The sequence below is a fragment of the Callithrix jacchus genome, chromosome 1, assembly GCF_049354715.1.
Source record: "Callithrix jacchus isolate 240 chromosome 1, calJac240_pri, whole genome shotgun sequence".
NCBI classification, from domain to species: Eukaryota; Metazoa; Chordata; class Mammalia; order Primates; family Cebidae; genus Callithrix; species Callithrix jacchus.
Window position 1 is genome coordinate 215,428,265 of NC_133502.1, and position 21,860 is coordinate 215,450,124.

Consider the following 21,860-nt stretch of genomic DNA (forward strand, 5'->3'; position numbering starts at 1 on the left):
TGCAGAGAACCTGCAGAGTCAAGACCGGAGAGAGACTCCACCAAGCACAACACACCAACCTCATCGGACTGTTCGTTCAGAGACAGCTGCAAAGCAATCTCGAGACCTCAACAGGGAAATTATTTATTTATTTATTTACTTACTTACTTAGAGATGGGGCTGGGCGCGGTGGCTCACACCTGTAATCCCAGCTCTTTGGAAGGCTGAGGCAGGCAGATCACCTGAGGTCAATAGTTCAAGACCAGCCTGGCCAACATGGTGAAAGCCCGTCTCTACTAAAAATACAAAAACCGGCCAGGCGTGGTGGTGCGCCCCTGTAATCCCAGCTACTCAGGAGGCTGAGACCACAGAATCGATTGAACCCAGCAGGCGGAGATTACAGTGAGCCGAGACAGCACCACTGAACTCCAGCCTGGGCAACACAGTGAGACTGTATCTTAAAAATAAATAAATTAATTAATTTAATTAAAATAAAATAAAAACAAAATACTAAGAGACGGGGTCTCGCTCTATCACCCAGGCTGCAGTGCAGTGGGGGGAAATCTGAGCTTCAGTTGGACAGCTGATGGTACCAACGAAAAGCTGTTTGCTTTTTTCAGTTGTGACATTAGACTCGTGGCTTTTGTTTTTAAAACACGCTGAGCTACCCACTGAAATATTTACAGCTGAAATGAGAGGATGCTGGCTGGGATTTTCTCCAAAACATTGGTGGGGGCGGGGAGTGGTGCAGGGAGAGGGCATGTTGGGGAAACCAGCCTGGTCCAGAAGGTTGTTGAGGCTGACAGTGGGTTTCAACCAGGCAGAGCTCTTTGCTCCATTTCTGGATACATTTGAAAATTTCTGTAATTAAAAAATAATGCCTGTGTTCACCACCCCACAGGCTGTCAGAGTTGAACCCAACACTTTTGCTTCACGAGCTACCAAGGGGTAAAAGGAGATGCTCCTTTGGAAAATGCTGAGCAAAGAGTCACAAGTGCTGGTCCAGGGACGGCAGCAGCCCTGCTCCGTGACCAGGTGGCCTCTTTTCCCCCAGGATCCGCTGGAGGCAGATCCCCAGATCCCCAGAGAGGCAGCCCTGTGGGTTCTGCTGTCTCCATTTTGGAACTCCGTGTCAACAAAGTCTCAAAGTGAATGTGAATGGACAGGCATCCCTCAACCCGGCATGCTGGCTCACCTCTCCTCCTGAAGCTTCCTGGGCCCCAGCAGAGATGCCCTGCTGATGCTCACAGAGCCTTCCCCACACCAAGAGCACCTGTTCCCTGAAAGTGAAACATCGACCCTCTGCCCCATGACTGAAAAACCATCCATATTCAGCCACTTAGACTCACAGAAGGTAATTCACGAGGTTCAGCTGATGAGGCAGCCTCTGGTGGGTGATGACTTAAGTGGGCAGTGCCAAGCTCTGCTCCAGGCCAAACAGCGCACCCTCCAAGCACAGGCCCAGGTGGACAGCTGACCAAGGGCCAGCCCCTGCTGCCACCGCTCAGGGAGAGCCTGGCCTCTCCATTTTCAGAGACCCACCAACTCCAGCGGAGCCACCACTGCAGGAGCTCAGGCTGGTGAGGTCACAGGTAGCAGGTCACCAGGACAGTCATCAGGAGAACCAAACCCCGTCAGCAGCCCATGCGGCCCAGCCCCTCTCTGCCCAGGCTGGCTCTATGCAACCTAAGACTCATGGGGAGACAGAGTCACTCCACGGCACAGCCGCAGTGTCACCAGAGCTGTCCTCAGAACCACTGGTGTCCAGTCCTCAGGGTCCCGAGAAAGCGTGCATGTGCACGCACACGATTTACTACTGCCGTGCACGGGCATGCACACACACATGGTTAACCACCAGTGCACACGGGAATGGACACGCACACACAGGGTTAACCGCCGCTGCACACGGGCACACACATGCACATACAAGGTTAAATACCAGTGGAGACACACACACACACACACACACAGACAAGGTTAACCACCACAGCACATGAGTGTGTGTGCACACACACATACAGTTAACCACTGCACAGGGGCACACACATGCGCACACAGGATTAACTACCACTGGACACACACACACACACACACACATACAGTTAACCACCACTGCACAGGGGCACACACATGCGCACACAGGACTAACTACCACTGGACACACACACACAGGGTTAACCACCACTGCACACACACACACACACACACACACAACCACCACTGCACATGGGCACACACATGCACACACAGGGTTAACTACCACTGGACACACACAGGGTTAACCACCACTGCACACACACACACACACACACACACAACCACCACTGCACACGGACACACATATGCACACACAGGATTAACCACCGCCACATACGCACATGCACACACAGGATTACTACTGTTCATGCATGCACACACACACACAGGGTTAATTACCGCTACACACGCACACAGTATTTACTGCCGCATACATGCACACACATGCACACAGGGTTAACCACGCCACACATGGGCACACACAGGATTAACCACGGCTACACACGCACATGCACACACAGGATTACTACCCTTGCGCGCATGCACACACACACGGTTAACTACCACTGCACACAGACACACATATGCACACACAGGATTAACCACGGCCACACACGCACATGCACACACAGGATTACTACCCTTGCGCGCACGCACACACACACGGTTAACTACCACTGCACACAGACACACATATGCACACACAGGATTAACCACCGCCACACACGCACATGCACACACAGGATTACTACTGTTCATGCATGCACACACACACACAGGGTTAATTACCGCTATACACGCACACACAGTATTTACTGCCGCACACATGCACACAGGGTTAACCACGCCACACATGGGCACACACACAGGGTTAATTACCACTGCACACACACATGTACGTGCACACAGGGTTAACCACTGCTGCACACGCACACTGGGTTAACTACCACTGCACATGTGCAGCACACACAGGGTTAACTACTGCTTCACATGCACACACATGTGCACATGGGGTTAACCACTGCTGCACACGCACACGCACACTGGGTTAACTACCACTGCACACATGCACACACAGGGTTAACTACTGCTTCACATGCACACACACGTGCACATGGGGTTAACCACTGCTGCACACGCACACGCACACTGGGTTAACCACCACTGCACACATACACACAGTTTACTACCATGGTCAACTACTCACACACATGCATACACAGAGTTAATCACCACTGTACTCACACACACACACTGTTACCCATGGCCACACAAACATGAGCACACAGTTAACCATGCAGCACACACAGTCCAGTGCTGTACACACACAGGCTCACTATCGTGCTCTGGCCTGACCCAGGAGAACCCACAAGCCCATGTGGACTGGCCTGGGACCCTCCAGCACCAGGTGAGTGCACAGACACCACAGCACTGGTGACCAAGGACAGGACACCAAGATGACAGCCCTTCCAGCAAAGGCACCGACCGTCTGGTCCAGAGTGTTAAAGAGACCCCACCTGGCAGGACACCCGGAAGGGAGTGACCTACCCGCCCTGCTCCTAAGCCCCTGCCCGTCACGACTGGGGGCTCCGTGTAGAGTTCAGAAGTGACTGGCTCTGGACATACAGCAGTGAAGCTTTTCTGCCCAGTAACACAAATCCCACCAGCTGTGTCAGCTGTGAAGACCACACGCAGGGGGGTCACTGGCATGGACTCGGGACTCATCTGCCTGCTGCTGCCTTACTGGTAAGTGACCCCTTACTATTTAGATGTCACCGCACAGCAGGGTGACTTCAGTGAACGCTCCGTGCCTCAGTTTCCACATCTGTACAACAGGGTGGGGAGGGAGGCTCAGGAGCGCTACGCCACGTGGGGCAGGGCCTGCGAGCCCTCCTGTAAGAATCTCTGCCATTCTCACTATGCAGAGCCCAAAGCCTTGTCCGAGGCCCGTGGACGCAGGAGCACACGGCCCCACCTCCCTCCTGGACACACAAACCAACCAGAACAAACTAAGATTTCAGAGTCCTTCCAAAAGCTCTGAAAAAGTCTGAGCCTCCCATTGCGAATGCAAGGGACAAATTTACTAAAATTATTACAATTTTCTTGGAACGTTTCACTCCTTTTCCCCTGAGACTCTCTTTTACCCCACTGGGAAAAGGCCCTCATCCCAACCCCCTGGAGCAGTCTTGAGTGCTGGCTTAGCAGAGCCGCAATGGAGGCTCAAACACAGAGGCAGAGACCTCGCCAGGACGAGCCACGCCGGAGCCACAGCTGCCCAGGGCTCACGTCCAGCCGGCATGGGTCTCCGTCCCCACCTCAGCCACCCGCCCCACCTTGTCCCACACCTCCAGGCGCTTTCTGGTACTCACGTAAGAAGTGTTTTTCCAATAAGGCAATTTCCAGGTGACCTTTTATCTCATTCAGTCGATCATACTCTGTCCGGTTAAAGTCCTGGACTCCTGTGGCCATGATGAGGGTCCCTGGACCAGCCTAGAAGAAAAATACCAACAGCTCAGAGGGGCCACCTGTGGCACCCTGTGTCTCCACCACTTGGTTCCCCCAGATGTGCCCAGGGGCCCCAGGATGGCAGAAGCAGCATCTGAAAGGGAACAGCAGCTGCAGCCTCTGGACACACAACGGTCAGATGGGGTGATGGAGCCCCCAGCGTAAGACCTGTGTCTGCCCACCCAGCCTCCTCTGTTGGGGGCAGGGACATTTCAGACAATGTGGATATCCTCAGAGCCCCTGTAAGGCTGACTCTATGAAATATCTTAAAAATTAAAACTGGGTGAGTGGCACTGTCTCTTGACGGTTGTGGTCCTCCTGATCTTGGGCTGCAGAGGGAAGAAAACCCTGGAATTGTGCTGGCCCCGTGTGTCTGGCTGGCCGTGCCAGAACCAGGCCCTCCCACCTGAACGGAGGCTGGGGGCGCCTCCATGGGCCAGGCTGAGTAGGTCGGAGAGAATGGCCCACGGGCAGAAGGGTCTGCGGAACTGAGGTTAGCGAACTCCAAACAGGGGCCTCCCCTGTCTGCTTCACAAAAACCCTGCTCACTGCCCCAGCGAGCCAGGATGGGCTCGGGTTACAGGCCACAGTTGCCTGATGCCTGGAGCTCAGGGGCTGGGCACAGGCAGCAGCTCCACATCCTGCTGACGGAACAGAAAGCAGAGTCCATGCCTGGCACAGCCAAGCCTGCCTGGGCCCCACACTGGACACCACACAGTCACCCTCCACGACGCATCCTGCCAGGGACTGGTGAGGGCCAGCACATGAGTGAGTGCCCCAGCACAGGACAGCAGGGGCCCGATCTCTCCACCTGGGTCTCTAGACCTCCTCCTCCAGGGCTAGGAAACTCGTGTGCGGCTTTGACGAGACCACGTGGAGCAGCACGGCAATGGCTCCTTGGACGTGTATCACCCACGCTGTGGCCACAGCCCAGGAACAAGGCGCCGGCTTCGGAAACCAGAGGCTTCTGGGCTGGCTGTGGCTGCCCCGCTCTGGGTGCCCGACCTCCCACACTTTCAGCTACTCTGGCTGCTGGGGCACAAGTTCTGGGGGCGGGGGTGGGTGGAAACAGGGTGATTCCATCTGTCCTGCCCACTGGAAGGGCCTGTGGATGCTGCTTCAGGTCCATCTCGGCACTGACAGATGAGGAACAGACATGGGCCGCTGTTCTGGGAGGGAGGCCAGCGGAGCCAGGTGCTGGGAGCTGGGATCCCACAAGCACCCGTCCAGGAGGACAGAAGCTCCAAGAGTCCAAAGCAGGTCACGAAACCCCACCTGCACTCCAGCTGATGCAGCAGCGGACCCTGGCCTGGAGCTCCATGCTGACCCCGGAAACTCACAATGCAGGTACCACCTGCCTAGGACCTCAGCTGGGGCCCCAGGACAGACCCCAGGGCTAAATGTCTCCGTGAAGGTGGCTCTGACATAGCCAGCCTAGAAAAGGTCCACCTGGGTGGGCAGGGGCCTGGATGCGCCACATGCAGCCCGGAGGATGCACTGCAGAGCCTGCGGCCGGAAACCCTGCACCACCTGGGCTGCTGATCTCCAGTCCTCACCTTTCAGACACAGACCCTGACGTATTTCAGACAGAATGAGAACGTGCCTGGGACCTGCTCCAGAGTCAGCCAGTGGCAGATCATGAGGTCAGGAGCTCGAGACCAGCCTGGCCAACACAGTGAAACCCTGTCCCTACTAAAAATATTTTAAAAATTAGCCAGGTGTGCTGGCCTACACCTGTAATCCCAGCTATTCAGGAGGCTGAGGCAGGAGAATCCCTTGAACCTGGGAGGCGGAGGTTGCAGGGAGCTGAGACCACGCCACTGCACTCCAGCCTGGGTGACAGAGTGAGACTCCAACTCAAAAAAATGAAATAAAATAAAAATGAAACAACCCTCAAGGCCTCTATGCCTGAGCCCAGGTTTCAGGATGTTTCTGGGAGGCTGTGCAGCTGAGAGAGGGTGGCGAGAGGGGCCTCGGAAGGGGCAGGGCAGGGCAATGCTGCACACTCCCCTCTCTCCCACCCTGGGGGCCGCGTGAGCCTGGCCTGGAGCAGTGTCTACACGCTACAGGAATGAGGCTTCGCAAAGGGGCCCTGGAGCCGGAAGGAGGGTTTAGCGAATCAGTATTCACGGTCATGAGCAATGGCAACTCCCTGTGAGCTAGCCACAAGCCAGATGCCAGCCACACGTTTCACTTATTATCTCATTTAATCCTTATAGCAGGCCTGGGGGTCGACGAGACTGCTGTCCCCCTTAAAAGCTGAGGCACTGAGGCTCAGGTCCAAGTTAAACAGCTAATGGGCTCAGTCTGGTCTGTGTGGTCAGTGCCCAACCTGCGTTCTGCGCTGTGCCCTGGGCGAGGCCCTGCTCGCCCACACTGGGCATCTCCCAGGATTCCGGATTCCCTAGCAGCCCCTCACAGCCTCGAGGAAGGGGGGCCCCAGTCCACAGGCCGACCTTGCCCTGACCTCTGCAGCATTTGCCCCTCCTTGACAGCAGACCCAGGGGCCCCTTCTCAACTCAACACGGCCCCTCAAGCCCCTTTGTGCCTCATGGACCACTACCTGCCCAGTAGAGCTGGTCCAGATCACAGCTGCCTCTCCTGTGACCCCAGCAACCCCGCCAGTACCATATCCTCTGCCACCCCCGGGAGCCACATTCTCCAGGCTACTCCCTAGACAACCGACCTGGAGCGGCCAGCTCTGACACTGCCCTCCCCTGCAGAGGCTCCCTGATGCCCCCACATCCAGATGTTCTGCCCCAGGTGAAGACCCCACCATCCTGCAGCCCTGTCTCCTGCTGCTCCAACCAGACCAGCACCTGCAACTCTGCACCTGCCCCCTCACTCCAGCCTTCTATCTCACTCAGCAGCGTACGTCGGGGATCACAGCACCCCCAGGGAAACGCTCTCCTTCTCTAAGAGCCTTGCAAGCAAAGCCATCCAAACAGTACTCCAAATCAAAATCCCAGAATAAACATCCAGGAGCTCCCCTAATCTCTCCTCTCAATAGGAGTCCAGGGCTGGACCGACATCCCCCTGATGGGCGCAGAAGCCAGGCCTGGTCCTGGAGGCACATCGTCACCACAGAGTCACCTCCTGCCCAAAACCCACCTTCCACCAACAGCAAAGCACCCGGCCTGCCACACAGCACAAGGCCCTGGCGCTGCTCACTGTCAGAACCGTCTGGCAGCCCAGTCCCACTGCGCCACCGGCTCTATGCTGAGACCACCTCCTGCAGGCCAGGCCGGTTGTGGACCATCCCAGGCAGGGGCGGCACCAGGTACCAGTTCCTGAGTTCCTCTGTGACAGCGCCTGTGATCTGCACCAAAACGCCATGGCGGGTACTGCTGGGCCATGTGGCCTGCCAAGGCCTCAGGGCTGGTAAACGGCTGGGCGTAAGCCCCAGAGGCCGGGCCCTATAGACTCTCTGCACCACCCACTCCTCCCATGCCAGCTCCACCCACCACCCCTCAGACGCCATACACACACTCAGGCGGGAGGGCCTCTACCTAGACGGTACCTGGAGCAGGGCAGACAGACGGCAGAGAGGGAGCCAGGACCCAGCCCTGCTCCGGCCTTTGCGTGGGACCCCCTCACCCACCCCTCCCTGTTGAGCTTGGAACCATGTGTGTGTTGGGGGGACCCAGCCCTGCTCCGGCCTTTTCGTGGGACCCCCTCACCCACCCCTCCCTTGGAGGAAGATTTTTGTTCCCAAGACAACCACCACATGCTCAGCACAAACCACCCTCGGAGAACCGTGACCCACGCCCTCCATGCCAGCCCCAGCCAGAGACAGACGAGACACAGTTCTCCAGCCAGGGCAGGCCCCTGCCGCTCTGCCACACGACCTGCTTGAGGGCAGACACCCCAGGCCAGCAGCTGGGGGATGCATCAGCCTTGGCCTGGGGACGGCCGATCCCGGCAGGCTGGGCGCTCCCCGCTCTATAGCAATGCCCAGGAAGCCAGGCGGCCCCACCTGTCTGATCAGGCAGCGCTCAGAGAGCAGCAGCAGCAGTAAATTATTAATTCCTGCCAAGAGCAATGCACAGTCACTGTCCTGTTATAAAGCACTAGTAAAGGGAGGAGCCAGGGAAGGCTGGTGCTCCCAGCCCATACCCAGAAAGACCTGGCTAGGGGCTGGGAGGGGAAACCAGCAGGACACCAAATGTGGTATGTGCACACCGGAGAGGAGCCAGAGGCCACGGCGGCCAGAGGAGGGGCCACGGGGAGCCTATCCCACCTCACCACGCCCCAACCTGCACCCCCACCAAATGCAAGTTTCCAGAAGGCAGGGCCCACTCCCACCTGGCTCCCACCCGGGCCCCAGGGCCTAGCTGAGGTGCTCCACGGGTATTTTGCTGTCCCCGCCGCTGGCCACAGACCCAGCCCTGACTCTGCATGGCTGAGGAGGGCCCAGCCTGGGCTTAGCCAGCTTTTCGGGCTGGGGACGTGCTCCCTGGCTCAGCCAGAAGACAAGCCAGCACCAGCCGCTTCCAGACCGTGCCTGCCCTGCCCCATCCGCATGTCAACGTTTCTAGGGCCAGGCCAAGGCTTCCACATCACATGCGTGTGAAATGTCTGCCACCCACCCACCCAGAAAAGCCAATGAGGAAAACCAATCCAGCCACTGATCAGCCCTTGGAACAGAGAAGGCTCAGCCTGGCAGCACCCTGGCCCCACGAGGTCCGCAGGGGTCAGGGGTCAGGTGAGACGGAGTCAGGCCCAGTCTGTCTCTGACCAGCACAGGCAGGACATGAATCTGCCCATGAGTCCACGCTCCCCCCAGCCACAGAGGATGGAGACAACACCCCAGCCCACACCAGGGGATGAGGACAGGTACTCACAGGGTCCCTCAGCTCCTCGCTGTCCCGGGGTGAGGTCCGCGGTACCTTCAGGGGGATTTCATCGCTGCATTCGGTGTCCGAGGCATTTGGAGACTCCACTAGATCGAGGAAGTCATCTCTCTTGTGACCTCTGAACCTGATTTTGTCCAACCTCCTTAGCATGTTCAGCACTGAGCTCCTCTGCTTCACCCTAACATGACGCTCGGGGTCCCTGCAAGAGAGGGGGCACAGTCACTCGCCCACTTGCCACTGTCCCTCCCAAACACGTCCCCAACCCCACAACCCAGCTCTCACGTGCAGGGCACGGACAGTCCAGCTTTCCAAAGAAAACCCTGACCCACAGACCCCCACCCTGCACCCACTAGGTGGGGCCCTCGGCCACCCCACCCAGCCCAGCCTGGTCAGCACTGAGCTGCGTCCTGGCCTCCCACCAGGCAGGACCCCCGGCTCCCAGCAGAAGGAAGCCAACGTTCTCAGCCTGGCTCAGCGAGGTGGCGTGCAGGCTCAAGGAATGCACATTGCTCTGGAAGAAGGAAGGAGGGCCAGCCAGGCTGAAAAGTTGCCTAACAAACCATCAAGAACATGGTCAACATCACGGCCAAACACTCCGCCAGGATGGCAGCCACGCCTGAAAGCCACCAGATGCGTGCGCTGGGGATGCCTCAATTGATTCTCTCCTGGACCTAGGGGACCTGGCCTCGTGTCCCGCCCGCTCCACCTGACCCTGGCTCCCAGGACTCCACCCACACAGCTCCCTCGGCCTAAAGCGTGTTCCTACTCGCCATGCAGCCAGACTGGTACTCTGAGACACATCAGATCTTACACCTCCCAGAGACGGTGGGGTCAGGGACCCAGGGCTGGCTGTGTCTCCTGTCCCAGCTCACATGCCAGCCTCCTCCTCTGATCAGCACAGACGCCTGGTCACACTGAGGTACAAGTGACTGTGTGCTGCACAGACACACATGATTCACACACACCCATGTACCTAAGGATGGATATGCCACGGGGTGCCTGCTCCCCACATCTCTGCCCCAATTGGGCCAGCAACACCAAGGTACCCCTAAAATCCTGGGGGCCAGCCAGGCAGGGAGAGGACACCCCAGCCCCATGATGCAGCTCCACGGCCTGGATGCCTCTCCCAAAAGCCCCTGTCCCCGACTTGTGCAAGACGCCTAGGTCCCTGTGGGAGGACTGCTCTGCGCACACCTGGGCTGAAAGCCTGTCCTGCCACTGACCAGCTTTCTGAGCTGAAGTTTTTGCCTCTGAAAAGGGAATAATACATAAGGCAAAGGTATCCTGGGAATTCAAGAAGACAGAGTGACTGGGTCAGGCGAAAGAAGGGAGGGATGGGGAGTGATTCCCGGTGGGGGACTTCCAGAACTCCCTGCTCGGGGCAGGCAGCATGGCGGGGAAGCACTCAGAGCAAGGCCAGACCCAGACCCAGCATGCCTGCCCTGCCTCCCTAGCTTCCTCTGTTCTCCTTGACATCACAGTTCGTGGCAAGAAGTTGGGAAGACACAGAATGCACCAGAACCCACCCTGAGCCACAGAGCCGTGGAGGCTCCCAGCACGTGAGGGGCGGGGAGGCCCTCCTGGGATGGGCTGGAGTATTCCTGATGCTGCCCTGCTGCAAAACCCACAGGACACAGGCTCTGCAGGGAGCTGTCCTGATGCCCAGTGTCCCCTGGAAGCTGGGAGAACCCCAGGAGGGCCAGTGGGTGATGAGAAGGTAGCCACCGCTGCTCGTAGGCTAGGCGCACAAGCCAGCCGTTTGGAGATTTCCCGTACAGGAGCTACAGATTGCAGGGGGACCAAAGGTTCCGTAAAACTTAAAACATACAAGGCAAAAGAAAGGGAACTGAGCCGCTATCAAGTCCCTGGAGAGGAGAAGACGGCATAGTGGGATAGTCTACATTGAGAGATTGAAAAAGAAAGCTACAAAGTAAAAAAGTCTAACAGGCAGCCGGGCAAAGGCAAAAAGCTCTCATTTGTTAACAAAGCGAAAATTTTCAAAATATGCCATAAAAAAAAAATAGGTAGCAGTGCTGATATCTATGTTATAAGACAGCTTGGTAGGCCAGGTGCGGTGGCTCACACCTGTAATGCCAGCACGTTGGGAGGCAGAGGCGGGTGGATCACTTGAGGTCAGGATTTCGAGACCAGCCTGGTCAACATGGCGAAACCCCTTCTCTGCTAAAAATACAAAAATTAGCTGGGCATGGTGGAGGGTGCCTAAAATCCCAGCTACTCAGGAGGGTGAGGCAGGAGAATCACTTGAACCTGGGAGGCAGAGGTTGCAGTGAGCCGAGACTGCACCACTGCGCTCCAGCCTGCTCAACAGTGAGACTCCATTTAAAAAAAAAAAAAAAGAAAGAAAGCCAGCTTGACTGTATTAGGAAAAATGACAAGACCACCTCCTAACGTGTGAAAACCTTCAAGTTCACGGGAAAGGAAGCTAAAGCTAACCAGGGCTGCAGAATGCGGCAGAGCCGGGCACACGATACCCCCTGGGCTGGCGACTCCACACCTCAACACCAGGACCCTAGGACCAAGCTTGTGAAGCGGAGGCCCGGCAGGGGGAAGCGCGTCACACACCACCCATCAAGATCAGCAGGCCAGGGGGTCCTGGAACACCCTGGTGGACCCACACAGGACCCCGACCTTGTGATGGGACGAAGGTAGCTAAAAACATGACCTTCCTATGGCCACCGTTACGGCACACAGGCGTGAGAAGAGGCTCGGCGCTCTGGGGCCAGGTGTCGGGAGCATTGGCTTTGGCGGTCGTTACCAATTCTCTCTCCGAATGTCCTAAAATCCCTGCCTGTTACTTCTTTCTCCACACCATGTCTTATTTATGGTAAAACGCACACAACATAATCTTACCAACTTCACCTGTTTTTAGTGGGCAGCTCTGTGGCATAAGTCACACCCGTCACGCTGTCTGGGCTCTTCCTGTCTAACCGAAACTCTGCTCACTTAACGGGAACTCCCATCCCCTCCCCAAGCCCCTGTAAGCACCACTTCTCCTTTTTAATGTTTAAAAAGTAAGGATGAACTGGATTGGGGGGTGCGGCAATGGAAAACCTACTTCCTTCCATTCTCCAAAACCCCAGCGAGTCCTCCTGAGAGGGAGGCAGAGGGGATGAGCTGGCGCTGGGGCCCGCAGGCCCTGGGTAGGGCACCGGGCTGGCCTCCACCCAAGGAAAGCAGGGGCCACGCTCGGACACACATGGGGCTCCTGGCTGCTTGCAGAGCTCTGGGCAGAGGATGGCCCCCTTGTCTGCGAGCCTCTGAGGCTGGAGCTGCCTTCCCCATCAGCTCAGGCAAGCAAATGAGGCCGCACTGGGAGAGGGACAAAGGCACTGAGTGTCCCGCCTGTCACCATCAGAATGCAGCGCGCACCCTGCCACAGCGTCCTTTCGGCTCAAACCCAGGGTCCTCCTGCCGGGTGGCTCAGGACATCTCTTGGAGACAGTACCCACACATCAGGGTCCTAGAGGGCCCCGCTCTCAGCCCCATCGACCCCGCCACCCTCCTCATCTACCTCCCTGGGCTCCTCAAAAAGAGACTTTTCAAGTTTCAGTCAGTTAAGAACCAAACTCCATGTCATGACATACCACCAGGGACGGGCTGGGCCGGGCCGTGCTTCCAGCCTGCGAGTGCACCGGGGTGGGGCCCTCCACGGCAACACGGGCAGCCCCTGCCCTGCACTGAAGAGCGCGCCACTCTACACCAGGATGGCTTCACCTCAGTGACATCAGCAAAGATCGGTTTCCAAGTAAGGTGGGGTCCACAGGTACCAGGTGGACATGAATTTTGGGGGAGGACACTGTTACCTAGCACATCCCTAACTGACAGGTGCAGAAACCAAGGCCCGTCTACACACTGACCTTCATTCCAGGGCTGCACCTCATGTCAGACCGGGGTCTCCTGACGCTGTCAGCCCGAGTCTCACCTGCACCTTCCGTCCTGGGTGTAGCAACTTTGCATCCCTCACGGGACAGATGGCCTGTGCCCTCCGTACTTCCAGCTGCCCATCCCCACCCCTCCATGGTCCTGGGAGGAAGCCCACCTCCTCAGCCTGCAGCCCGGCGCTCTCTCCAGGGCCGGCCCCTCCCCCTGCACCTACAGGACCACCCCCAGTAGCCCAGGGCTCTGCGACTCCGAGCCGTGGGCCCTCTCAGACCGGCCTCCCTTCCCCTCGCCCTGTCAGGTTCTGAGAGGCTTCCTGAGAGACTCCTTCTCTTGCTGGCCCCCGGATGAGGCCAGGTTCCCAGGAGGCCTCTGCCCTTCCTCACTGGACCCCCAACCCTGGGCTGCGCAGGTGCTATACCAGCGGGGCTGGCCTGCAGCTGGCCTTGGGAGGAAGCCTGCCTTCAGGATCGAGATGGCTCCGGAAGAGCACCTGGGACCACTGCCCCAGAGGGTAGCAGCTTTTCCCAAGGCTGCGGCTTCTGCTCAGATAGGACCTGCCACGTCCCCCTGCCCGCTGCGCTATACCTCTATCTGTCTCAGATACACCCAGAAACACTCCTTCACTGTGGCTCCTCCAGACCCTGGCCCGGAGCCAGGGTGTGCTGCAAGGACCCAAGAACCATAGCTTCCGAGCCACCCAACAACAGCCACAGAGAAGGGGACACAGCTGACCCAGAGCCTGGAGGACCCGGAGCCTGGAGGACCCCGGTCCTGGGCACCAGAGCAGGAGCAGGGCTCACCACGGCTGTCCAGGCTCCCCCGGGGTCCCCCAGGCTTAGGGTGGCACCCGGCCAGGCTCCAGGCCCTCTCTGAAAGCAGGACGGAATTGGGCCAGCCGGCCCTGGAACACAAAAGCGTGCTGCTCTGGAAACCGCTGAATTGATTCTGGTCACACAAAGGCGGCAGTGTCTAGGGAACCTTGGACTTGGAAACCGAAGAGGACTTTATTTCCCCTTCCCCAGCCCAAGATAAAAAAAAAAAAAAAGTTTCTCGTTTCTGGTGCTCGCCCTGAGCTGTGCCTCCTTCACACCATCTCCCCAGCTGAAGCTCCTCTCCCAGTTCTGGGTCCCTGGACCTCCACACCAGGGCCAGGCGGCCGCGCGCCCTTCATCCCCTTATTATCTGGCGGCTCTCCCGCTGATCCTGGGATGAGCAGTGTCTGAGTTCCCACGGCAGCCAGCCCTCCAAAGCAGTGGCCCTGGGGGACTCGCAGATGTGAAGCAAAACACACACGCCTCCCCTACCCCCACTGCAGCGGGTCGCGGCCCTCTGCCAAGTCTCAGTCCTCTAGGGAAGGTGGACCCAAAACCTCACCATCAGAAAGGCCTGGGATGGAGGTTAGACCAGCAGCTGGAGAGCCAACCTGGGCAGCTGGTGGACTCCAAGGCTTTGCAGAGTAACAGGAGGACCAGGGAGGGCCAGCAATGAAGGCCTGGTTTCACCGATACCCCAACGCCAGCCAGGCACCGGGGCTCATGCCTGTGATCCCAGCACTTTGGGAGGCCGAGGCGGGCAGATCCTGAGGTCAGGAGATCAAGACCATCCTGGACATGGTGAATCCTCGTCTCTACTAAAAATACAAAAAATTAGCTGGGCGTGGTGGCGGGCACCTGTAGTCCCAGCTACTCAGGAGGCTGAGGCAGGGGAATCGCTTGAATCCGGGAGGTGGAGGTTGCAGTGAGCTGAGATTGTGCCACTGCACTCCAGCCTGGAGAAAGAGCAAAACAGTGTCTCAAAAAAAAAGAAAAAAAACCATTAGCCCGCATGGTGGCATGTGCCTACAGTACCACCCAGCTGCTCAGAAGGCTGAGGCGGGAGGATCGCCCAAACCTGGGAGTTGGAGGCTGCAGTAAACCATGATCGTACCACTGCACTCCAGCCTGTGTGAGAGCCAGAACCTGTCTCTAAGAACAGAACAAACCCACCCCAATGTCCCCATGCTTGCAGCCACACGCTCGCACCTCCTAGCTCTGGATGCAAAGAGAGCTCAAGGGCCCAAGCACACACACGGCTCCCTGGGCCCCTCTCCACATCCCGCCCTTCCGGCCCCTGCCTGGCCTTGGCCACTGGTGTTCCAGCATCAGGCTCACATCAGATGCCATGTGCGCTGCCCCAAACTCAAGACCTGTCCAGGAGTTTCGCCCCCTCCCTGGATTCCGGCCTCTGTCCTGCCCGCTGGGCACAGAGAGGGGGCCTCAAATGCTGACGTCCGTATCCCAGTGTTCGGCTGCTCTCAACCCTGCCCCCACACCCAGCCTCCCTGCAGGCTCCAAGCTGGACATCTCACCAGCATCTCAGCTATGCCACGCCTGGCACAGGCTTGGGTCTAAGGGGCACTTGGGTTGGATGGCACCGTGTCCACCAGCTGCCTGGGCAAAACCCTCAGGAGTCCTCGATCCTCTTGTTCCTCACCCCACTGCCAATGTACAGTGAACACCGGCCGCCTGCCTCCCGCCTCCCGACCGGGTTGCACATCTGTCCCCCACTCCTACCACCCAGCCCGGTCCATGCAGCCTCGGGCCTCCTGAACCTTCTCCAAACGGCAAGCATGGCGAGGTCTTCAAAGAGGAAATCAGCCCCCAAAGCACCCCTGCCGAAGCTCTCTAGGGGCTTCCCGTGCACCTGGGTAAACACGCTGCCTACCCGACGCCCCATCAGCCCCGGCTCCCCCAGGCTTGGCTGCAGCTCTGCTGAGCCCCTCTGGAACCCTCCGACCGCTGCAGGGTCCTTGCAGCACCCAACATGTCTGACCCTGGAACATCTGTCATTTGCCCCATTCCCCAGGCACTGCCGCTTCACTCCACCACCCTGTTTGGTTTGCTGTGGGGTCTTTGGAATGTCCTGACGGCTCCTTTGCTTAGCGCCTGTGCCCTCAGCGCTGCTTGGTTAGCCTGGTGCTCCCCAAGGGCAGGGGCTGTGTCTGGCTCAGCCTCCGGGGGCTCAGCTCTGCTGGTGATGCTCACGAGGGCTCGAGCTGCAGGCGCCCGGGACTCCCTATGCAGAGTTTGGCACGTGGTGAGCGGCGACAAGCACCCGCTCACAGTGAGGGAGCGATGCACAGAAGCAGCCCAGACACCGTGGCCGGGGGGGGGGGGTCCCCGTCAGCCTGGGCCCCCAGCCACCAGCTGAGCTTTCTTTCCTCTCCCAGAGGCCTCAAGAGAAAGGGACACCCATGGACTCTGCCTTGGGCCCTGCCAAAGCACAGCGTCCCCAAATACACAAAAACTTGAACTCCAAGGCGTCAGTGATCTGGGTTGTTTCTCCGGAAAGAAGCTCGAATTCCTTCCCTTGGCAAAGCATCTTCAGGCTTGAGTCCTACGAGGGTCAGGCTGGAACCCTGTGTGGGGAGCTGAGCCTTCTGCACTGTGATAGGAAAGCCACCCGGCGGGTGGGGGGGGCAGGGAGTGGGCCCAGGGCTAAGCACACCCTGGGGTGCTAATGCCAGCACAGGGTACTGCCTGCTCTGGGGCCCTTGCCAGGGTGGCTCAGGAGACAGTCAGGAAGACTGGGAGGACTGGAAGGGGCCTGCGTGAGTCTGCGCTTCCTCCTCTGTGCGCCGGGGTCCTGCCCAGGCCTGGAGAGGAAGGAGCCGGTTAACGGCGAAGGACCCGACACGGGAACCTACACGCACAGCCGCATGTCCCACGCTTCCTACCCGCGGCACGTATCTGCAAACTGCCAGGAAATATGCACTACTCCTTCATGTAAACTCCAGACAGCCGGCGGCTCTCACGGAACGCATTCATGAATCTGCACTCAGATCCTGTCTCCACGGTCGGCCCGCAGCCACCACCACCGGGGAGCACGGCAGGGAGGCAGGGACACTGGCTGCTGTTTCTGTCTCCGTTTGCAAACCACAACAAAGGTGGAAGGGAGAGCGTCACCTGTGAGTCTGCGACCTGGGGAGTGTCCCTGCTGAACCAGGTAGCTGTTTTCCAATGGCGGAGTCTCTTCACGAGGCTTTGAGCCTCTCCTGATCAACGGCGGCAGACATCACACAATTCTTAGCTTGATCTGCAAGTTAACACTTTCCTCATCACTGTCGTAAGTCTAGACCAGCAACACAAGGAGGAGTGAGGCCCTGCCTGGCAGCCACGCCCCGCCCTTGGTGCGCCACCCTGCCAGCCACCACCACCATCCCACAGCGTTTCTGCCACGCGTGCGGTGGGCCCCGGGACCTCAGCAGCACACGCAATAGTAAAATGCAGTCGGATAATTCAGGAGCGGTGGGGCTTGAGGATTCGCTGCCTTTGCGTCTGACATAATTTATCTAACTGCAAGCTTACGTACTTTCATTTTTATTAATGGCCAACTCCAAAATTCCTGAAAACCCAGCAATCAGCTCCTGGGAACCCGTGTGAGCCGCCTCCAGATCCCTCCTCTGGCGTTGCTGCCGGGGGGAGCAGGGCTCCGAGACCCGCAGCAGGCTCCCCTCACCCGCCTCCCTCCTGGCAGGCTTGGGACAGATGTGTGAAATAGAAGGTGAGGCCTAAATGCAAAAGGAGAGTTCCTGAGAGGCCCCAAGGGTAAAAGAGCCTGGGAAGCAGGAAGCAGCAAGCTGGGCAGGCGGCCTCCAGGGCAGGCGGTGCTGTCTGTGGTGTCTAACAGCACTGATGCCTCAGGGTGAGGTGGGCCCATCTCTGACTCAGGGCCAGCATCCTGACCTCTAGCCCCATCCTGGCACCCTGCCCTTGGCACCACGGCAGCCCCTCCCTGGCCTCTGGGATGCTGCCCAAGCCACATCGTCCCAGATGACCTTCCCAGCCATTCGGAAACCCACCACCCAGCCAAAGTCACCCTAGTCTACCTTCAATCACATCACTCTGCCTGGGGACCCACAACCACCACACAGCACAGCGACAGCAGCTTGGGGACAGAGGGGACACTCGCCTGTGTGGCGCTGGGGGCTGCATCCTAGCCCTCTGTGCCTCCAGCAGTGGGCGCGGCTGATCCACATCTGCTCCAGTCACCCTAAGTACTGCGGGGGCTGGAGAGCCTTGACGGTGGGCTTGCGCCCCGTCCTCCACCAGATCGTCTGGACTACAGGCATGCAGTGGGTATGCAGTGGGTGTGCAGTGGGCGTGCAGGGGGTATGCAGTGGGCGTGCAGTGGGTGTGCACTGGGCATGCGGTGGGCATGCAGTGGGCTTGCAGTGGGTGTGTAGTGTATGCAGTGTACGTGGTGTGCATGCAGTGTGCGTGCAGTGGGCATGCAGAGGGTGTGCAGGTGTGCACTGGGTGTGCAGTGGGTATGCAGTGGGCGCGCAGTGGGTGTGCACTGGGTATGCAGTGGGTATGCAGTGGGCATGCAGTGGGTGTGCACTGGGTATGCAGTGGGTAGGCAGTGGGCATGCAGTGGGTGTGCACTGGGTATGCAGTGTGCATACAGTGGGTGTGCCCTGGGCATGCAGTGGGCGTGCAGTGTGCATGCAGTGGGTTGTGGTAGCCAGACGCCAGGCCCTGGCTGGCCACAGCCAAATGACCTCAGACAGGGGCCCCTGCTCAGGGCTGTTAGAGGACGCCGTGACACAGTGCCGGAAGGATCAGCAACCTGCCCGGCCATCAGCAGTAATAACAACAACAACACGGCCCCACCCCCAAACAAGTGTTTCAGCAACACTGCTCTTGTGTCCCACACACCACTGCATGACCATGGGTGCCGGGGAGGTGGCGCTGTCTTGCAGGTGTGCGGAGCCAGGGTAAAAGGTTCCGAGACCATCCCAAGACCCCCAGTCACTATGAGCTCCCAAGCAGGGACCCAAATCCAGGGTCCACAGGCGGGGCAGAAAGGGCCTGTGGGCAGGAGAGGCCCATAGCACCCAGAACACAAACAGGGGTTCAGGAGACCACGTCAGGGAGGGCGCAGCAGCCTCCAGCCACCCACTGGCCACCACAGCTTGTCCTTGCCCCAGGTGTGGACAAACCAGGCCCACTCCCTCTGATCCCATTCCTGGGCCAGTGTTGACAGTATGAGTGTTGACAGTAAGGTTCCCTGAGTCAGGCTGCCCAGGTCAAGCCCAGTCCTAACCCTCAGTCTCCAGGTCTTTAGGCGGAGGCAGCAGGGGCACCTGGGCACAGGTGTGAGCTCAGAAGCCCGTCTCCAGGCGACCTGGGCCTCAGTCCAGGCCTGCACCAGCTTGGTCCTTGAGAGGAAGCCCCAGGCGGACGAGGGCTGGCAGCACCTGCCACACCAGGTGCGTTCTCAGGACCCAGCACCACGCCCTCACCTCCCCCAGGCCCCCGTGCACCCGAGCCTGCTCAGCACCGCTCATGTCCTGACAGCAAGGAAAGAGGGCCTTCCGCCCACAGGCCAAGGACATCATCCAAATCTCGGTCCACGGCAAAGCATCTGTGACCAGGAAACCACAGTAACGGTGACAATGGCAATAACCACAGGACCGTCAGCCAACCTCAGTGGTTCACACCCAAAACCCCAGACCTCTGGGAGTCCAATGCGGAGAATCGCTTGAGCCCAGGAGTTCAAAACCAGCTTGGACAATACAGCAAGACCCCGCTTGTATAAGAAATAAAAGATAAATTAGCCGGGCATGGTGGCGTGCCTCTGTGGTCCTAGCTACTCAGAAGGCTGAGTATTGCTTGAGCCCAGGAGTTCAAGGCTGCAATGAGCCGTGATCGCACCACTGTGCTCCAGCCTGGGCAACAGATCAAGATGCCATCTCTAAAAATAAATAAATAAAAATAATGACACCAAGTGTTCGACCCACACCTCAGAAGGGCAGCCCCTGCCCAATAAGCCTGTCTCGGAGGGTACGAAGCAGGATGAAAGGACAGGAGTGACAAGCCCCCACTATGTTCATCTCTCCCGCCAGGTCTCAATCTGCCTAGTCATAACGTTGAAATGAAGAAGCTTTTGTTAAATCAACTGACAAATGGGTAAAGTGAGGTTCAGGGAGGCAGGGTGAGAGAGAAATGGCACAACAGGAACATGAATGAACTCTGCTGGACTCCGCCGCCTGAGCCTGCTTGAACCCCAGGATAGCCCCAGAAGCGGCTCAGCACCAGTCACCGCACCCTCCCCAACATATGCCTCTATTAATGCATTCATCACCGTGTATGGCAGCTCACAGGCCCCTCTGCCTAGAAGCCTGAATGGGGACCCTGGCAGAGTGACTGCACAGATGTTTATTTATTTGTTATTTATTTTTTGAGATGGAGTTTCACTCTAGTTGCCCAGACTGCAGTGCCATGGCGTGATCTTGGCTCACTGCAACCTCTGCCACCCGGGTTCAAGCGATTCTCCTGCCTCAGCTTCCCGAGTAGCTGGGTCTACAGGCGTCTGCCACCACACCCGGCTAATTTTTTTGTATTTTTAGTAGAGGCAGGGTTTCACCATGTTGGCCAAGCTGGTCTCAAACTCCTGACTTCAAGTGATCCGCCTGCCTTGCCCACCCAAAGTGCTGGGATTACAGGCATGAGCCACCATGCCCGGCCTGCACAGGAGCTTATTGAAACAAAACAAAGCTGGCAAGAAAACCCACGTTTAGGCGCAGGTAGGCAAGCAAAAGCCGCTGTGTTGGAGAAGCAAATAAACAAGGTAACAGGAGGCACGCGGAGGGAGGCACTGCTAGTGGAGACATTCCTTTCCCAACACTCTCCAGCACTCTTAGCAACCAGGGCTTGGGAATATCCAGCCAGTGAGGTGGCTGCAAGGAAGCCCCTTCTGGATTCCCTGGATTCGCCCTGTCTTCCTGCCACTGCCCTTGCCCAGTTTCCTGCCAGCTGAAAGCTGTCTGAAAGCAGGCTGTTCCCCAGAGACGTTTCTGCCTCAAAGGCTGGGCAGCAGGAAGGCACAGGGAGTAGCTCCTAGGTGGGGCTCAGCAGACCCATCCTTGAGGCCGGGCGGTGAGCACCTTCAGCCCAGCAGGCCACAGGGCCTCTGCAACACCCCAACGCTGCTGCGGTGGAAACGGGCATGGCGGTGTGTAAACCAGACATCATTTACAAAACAGGCAGAAACAGTTGGCAGCGGGCAGGGTTGGCCCATGGGCTGTAGCTGACCGTCCCTGTCCAGGGTCCGCAGATGCCTAGCAGAATGAGAACGCTCACAGGAGCCCCACATCAGGGACAGGGCAGACCGGAAGGCCCCGCAGCCCTTGCCAGGCACGTGGGTGCTCCTTTCGGTGGCCCACGCATCACACATTCGTGCGTGGGCCTTGCCACCATCCAGTCCTCTTGAGGAAAGGGCTGAGGAACAAGGCGTGGTTCCTGGCCAGGCTGGGGCAGCCTGAACAGTCTCCAAGTTCCTGGGGGCAGAAGAAGCTTGTTGAAGGATCCCACGTGCCACCAGCCACCCTCTTGTCCCACCTGGGCAGTAGCCTGGGAACTTCTCTCCACTGTCCCAGGTCCCACCCAAGGCAGAGGAGCCAGCAAGGAGGGCACCACACTCAGGGGTGCTGAGAGGTGAACTGACTCCACCAGCATAGGCCCCGTCCACACCTAACAGCAGCTGGGTCACCCCTCAGGTTTCAGAGAGGTGCCCCTTACCGTCCAGTGACAAAGG

At 58.3% G+C, this 21,860-nt stretch overlaps 1 protein-coding gene across 18 annotated transcripts in view; it reads right to left on the reverse strand.

Moving 5' to 3' along the window:
- Positions 1-21,860, reverse strand: part of LOC100388996 (GRAM domain-containing protein 4) — an 86,930-nt gene that overhangs the window by 35,728 nt on the left and 29,342 nt on the right. For 15 of the 18 annotated variants that reach the window (XM_078343816.1, XM_078343820.1, XM_078343783.1 and 12 more), the window contains exons 2-3: positions 9,366-9,576; positions 4,386-4,506 (exon numbers count right to left, since the gene is read on the reverse strand). In XM_078343816.1, coding sequence (XP_078199942.1) covers positions 4,386-4,506; positions 9,366-9,576 — 332 coding nt within the window. Of the gene's footprint in view, positions 1-4,385; positions 4,507-9,365; positions 9,577-17,224; positions 17,393-21,860 lie in introns of those variants that run through there. The other 3 variants (XM_078343843.1, XM_078343790.1, XM_078343825.1) reach the window with 1 other exon arrangement.